Genomic DNA, 4,169 nt, shown 5'->3' on the forward strand with positions numbered 1-4,169 from the left:
AGAAGATAGGTGGTCTACCTGTATTTCCAGATGAATATGAAGATTTTGCATTTTGTAATAATTCATGTGAGCTGTTTGATATAAATTATAAGGGGAGTCTGTTTACTTGGTGGAATGGGAAGGCAGGTAGTGACTGTATTTTCAAGAGATTGGATAGAATGATTTCAAACTCCAAATTACAAGACTGGTTTGCACATATGGAAGTGCAACATTTATCCAGAACTAGCTCAGACTATGCCGCTTTATTACTTACTTGTGGTGAAATTTCACATCACATAAGGAAGCCTTTCAGATTTCTAAAATTCTAGACAGAACATGAATCATTCTTAGAGGTGGTTAATCAGGCATGGAAGATTTTGAAGGAGATGACTTTAGCAGATTTAAGCTAAAGTTGAAGAATGTGAAATCTGCATTATCTGCATGGAGTAAGGCAACTTTTGGTGATATTTTCAAGCAACTAACAGTAAGGGAAGAGGTGGTGAGAATTAAAGAACAATTTTTTGAAGAGGATCCTTCTCCTATGAACAGGATGGTGCTACAGCAAGCACAAGCAGAATTGATGAAGTATGTTCACTACGAGGAAGAATTTTGGAGACAAAAGTCACATATGACTAGTTTTGCTAAAGGAGATAGGAATACAAGGTACTTTCAGAGTATTGTGAATGGTAGGAGAAAGAGATTGCAGATTAAAAGAATTCAAAATCAGCAAGGACTATGGATAGAAGGGGAGTCACTTCTGGCAGAAGAAGCTTGTAGATTTTATCAACAGCAGTTCTCTCAAGAGGTTGATCCATTAGACTTTGAGTTGCTACAACATGTTCCTAGTATGGTTGACCAGGATACTAACAATCAGCTGGTAAGCGTGCCAACTTTGGAGGAGGTGAAGAAGGTTGTGTTTGAATTATCTGCAGATAGTGCTCGTGGTCCAGATGGTATGATTGGAATATTTTATCAGGTGTGCTGGGACATTGTTGGTGCTGATGTATACAATCTTGTGAAAGCTTTCTTTGATAGGCAGACTCTTCCTAAGTCAATCACACATACCAACCTGGTACTATTACCAAAGAAGAATAACATTGAGACCTTTGCTGATATGAGACCAATCAGTCTCAGCAACTTTATCAACAAGGTTGTTTCTAGAGTGGTTCAGGACAAGCTGGAAGGCATTCTACCTTCTCTGATATCTCCTAACCAGTCTGGCTTTGTTAAGGGCAGATGTATCATTGAAAATTTCCTTCTAACTCAAGAGGTTGTGACTGACATTAGACTAAGAGGAAACCAACTAATGTTGTGCTTAAGCTTGACATGGCCAAAGCATATGATAGAGTATCATGGAGTTACTTGATCAGAGTTTTAAGGAAGATGGGATTTGCAGAAATTTTCATAGATATGGTTTGGAGGTTGATAGCAAATAACTGGTATTCCATCCTCCTTAATGGTCAAGCTTATGGTTTCTTCCACTCCACCAGGGGTGTAAAACAAGGAGATCCACTCTCTCCTTCTTTGTTCATCTTATCTGCTGAAGTTTTATCTAGAGCATTGAACTCTTTATTTGAGAACAATGATTTTAGAAGTTATGGAATGCCCAAATGGAGTGCAAGTCTGAATCATCTGGCATATGAAGATGATACAATAATTTTTTCATCTGCTGATGCTAGATCTTTTGAGCTAATTATGGAGGTATTACATGAATATGAGCAGGTATCAGGCCAACTTATCAATAAAGGCAAGAGCTCATTCTATGTATACAGTAAATTGTCTAATGTGCTGATACAATAGGTGGAGAATATTACTGGTTTTAAAAGAGGGACCTTTCCTTTTACATATTTGGGTTGTCCTGTCACACATTGAAGGAAGAGGAAAGCTAATTACAATGATCTGATCAAGAAAGTCAAGAATAGGCTGCAGACTTGGAAAGGAAGATTGCTCTCATTTGAAGGAAAAACGGTTCTGATCAATAATGTTCTAATGAGTATGCCAATACATTTGTTGTCAGCCATCAAACCTCCAAAATGTGTTATCAATGATATGCACAAAATATTTTCAAGATTCTTCTGGAATAATAGTGAGGAAGGCAGAAGAAGACACTGGTCATCATGGCTAAATTTGTGTAGGCCAAAAGAGGAAGGAGGAGTAGGCTTTAGATCTTTGTTTGATGTATCTATAGCCTTATGTGCAAAACTTTGGTGGAAATTCAGGACAACAAATACTCTATGGGCAAACTACATGTGGATCAAATATTGTAAAAGGCACAGTCCTAAGAATGTGCAGTGGAAGGGAGGTTCTCAAGTATGGAACGCAATGATAGAGGATAAAGATAATATAGAACAAGAAATATGCTGGGAACCAAGGAGTGGAACTGCAAATGTATGGTTTGACAACTGGACAAAGCTAGGCGCTCTATATCACATTATTGCTGATGATTTTGTGATAGATGAGGGTGTTCAAGATGTAAAAGAACTTATGTTGCAGGATGGTTGGAACATAGGAAGACTGCAGCAGTTATTCCCTATGGATATTGTGGCCATATATTAGAAGAATTGCACTTTCATGATCCAAAAGAAGAGTGGGATAGGCCAAGATGGATGATGACAGCATCAGGCAAATTCACTGTAGGCACTGCATGGGAACTTCTGAGGAGCAAAGCAGTCAAGTCAGATGTCTTTAAGAACATGTGGATATCAGGTGTACCTTTTAAGATATCTTTCTTTTTCTGGAGGTTGTGGAAGTACAAAATACCAGTTGGAGAGGTAGTAAAGAGGATTGGGGTAGATACTGAGGCAAGATTTTATTGTTGTGATCATAGGCAATATGAAACTGTGGATCATTTGTTTGTTACAGGAAATATTTCTAAAAAAGTGTGGACTTATGTTAAAACTGCTATTGGCATCACAACACAATTTCAACAAGTCAAGCAGATTCTTCAAGTCTGGTGGAATGCAGATTTCCCCTCAAAGTTCAGAACTATCTTTAAATCTATTCTAATGGTCATTATGTGGTAGATATGGAAGTGGAGGAATAAAGTCCTACATGGAGGGAAGATGTCCATCAACAAAGTGATTTATGAGATAAACATGATCATATATCAAATGTGTAGAATGAGGTTTCTAGGGCAGAACAACTTACCAAGATGCATACCTCAAATCCTACAAGTCTTTGAAGCATACAGGCCAAGAATTGTCAGCAAGATGGTGAAATGGGAATTTCCTATGCCAGGGTGGTTTAAATGTAATTCTGTTGGAGCTTCTAGGGTAAATCCTGGACAAAGCTCTGTTGCCTTTTGTATTAGAAATGCAGTAGGTGATTTCCAGTTTGCAGCAGCAAGAAGGATATCAGATGGCTGAAGCAAGGGCACTACATAAGGGTCTTAAGTATTGTGTTACAAACAGTCTGTTGCCAATGGTGATGGAAACAGACTCAATGACTATGGAGATGGTCTTAAATGGACAGTGGGACACTCCATGGAGTATGTCAATGATCATAAATAATATTTCAAGGTTGAGGAGGGATAAGGAAGTAAGGGTGGAGCATGTTCTGAAAGAAGGAAATGGCCTGGCTAATTATTTAACTAACTATGCTTTTGATTTTGCAGGTGATCACCATTTTCATAGTTTTGCTTCACTTCCTGTGAAAGCAAGGAAAATTCTAAACACAGAAAATCCACATATACCATACATGAGGATCAGGACAGCTAAGGACCATCATATTCCTGGAGATTAATAGCAAATTGGAGAGCAGTAGCAGCAACAAAGCTACATTTCAACATGCCATGAATAGCAACATGTACCTGTATGAAACTATCTTTGGCAGGAGTACAAGAGTGGTATTATCTTGAAGCTCATTCTCTTGTAAGACTTCTAAAGACTGGTTCATTCAGGAAACTTAAGACAATGGCAAATAAAGTTCAACATCAAGGCAAGGAGATAGCAACTACATCAGAAGGAAAATGGAGGAATTCTACTCCATCCTGGAAGCCTGAATATGTATTCATTTTGACTTTGCACCATAGCACCTGGTGAGAGCTTGTAGGTGTTTGAGATAGTATCAAGTCAAGGCCAGACGATCCGCAGTAGACAAGCTTCTACATAGTCTTTAGATGTAGTTTACATTTCATTCCAGTTTTTTAGGATCTTTTTCTTTTGTATTCTTTCCTTATTGTACAGAAAATT

At 38.1% G+C, this 4,169-nt stretch overlaps 1 protein-coding gene across 1 annotated transcript; it reads left to right on the forward strand.

The window, feature by feature from the left end:
* The first annotated feature begins 2,588 nt into the window (after positions 1-2,588).
* On the forward strand, positions 2,589-3,720 carry LOC132607783 (uncharacterized). The gene is made up of 3 exons (XM_060321860.1): positions 2,589-2,927; positions 3,003-3,251; positions 3,301-3,720. Exons 1-3 carry the CDS (start codon positions 2,589-2,591, stop codon positions 3,718-3,720), a joined length of 1,008 nt encoding a protein of 335 aa, XP_060177843.1.
* The last annotated feature ends 449 nt before the right edge of the window (positions 3,721-4,169 follow it).

The sequence above is a fragment of the Lycium barbarum genome, chromosome 8 (genome assembly GCF_019175385.1).
Source record: "Lycium barbarum isolate Lr01 chromosome 8, ASM1917538v2, whole genome shotgun sequence".
NCBI classification, from domain to species: domain Eukaryota; kingdom Viridiplantae; phylum Streptophyta; class Magnoliopsida; order Solanales; family Solanaceae; genus Lycium; species Lycium barbarum.

Excerpts from the sequence above, each read along its gene's own strand:
- LOC132607783 (XM_060321860.1), top strand. The coding sequence starts at position 2,589 with ATGACAGCATCAGGCAAATTCACTGTAGGCACTGCATGGGAACTTCTG. Across the intron at positions 2,928-3,002 it reads AAGTCAAGCAGATTCTTCAA|ATATGGAAGTGGAGGAATAA; the intron begins GTCTGGTGGAAT and ends ATTATGTGGTAG. Across the intron at positions 3,252-3,300 it reads ATTCTGTTGGAGCTTCTAGG|GTGATTTCCAGTTTGCAGCA; the intron begins GTAAATCCTGGA and ends GAAATGCAGTAG.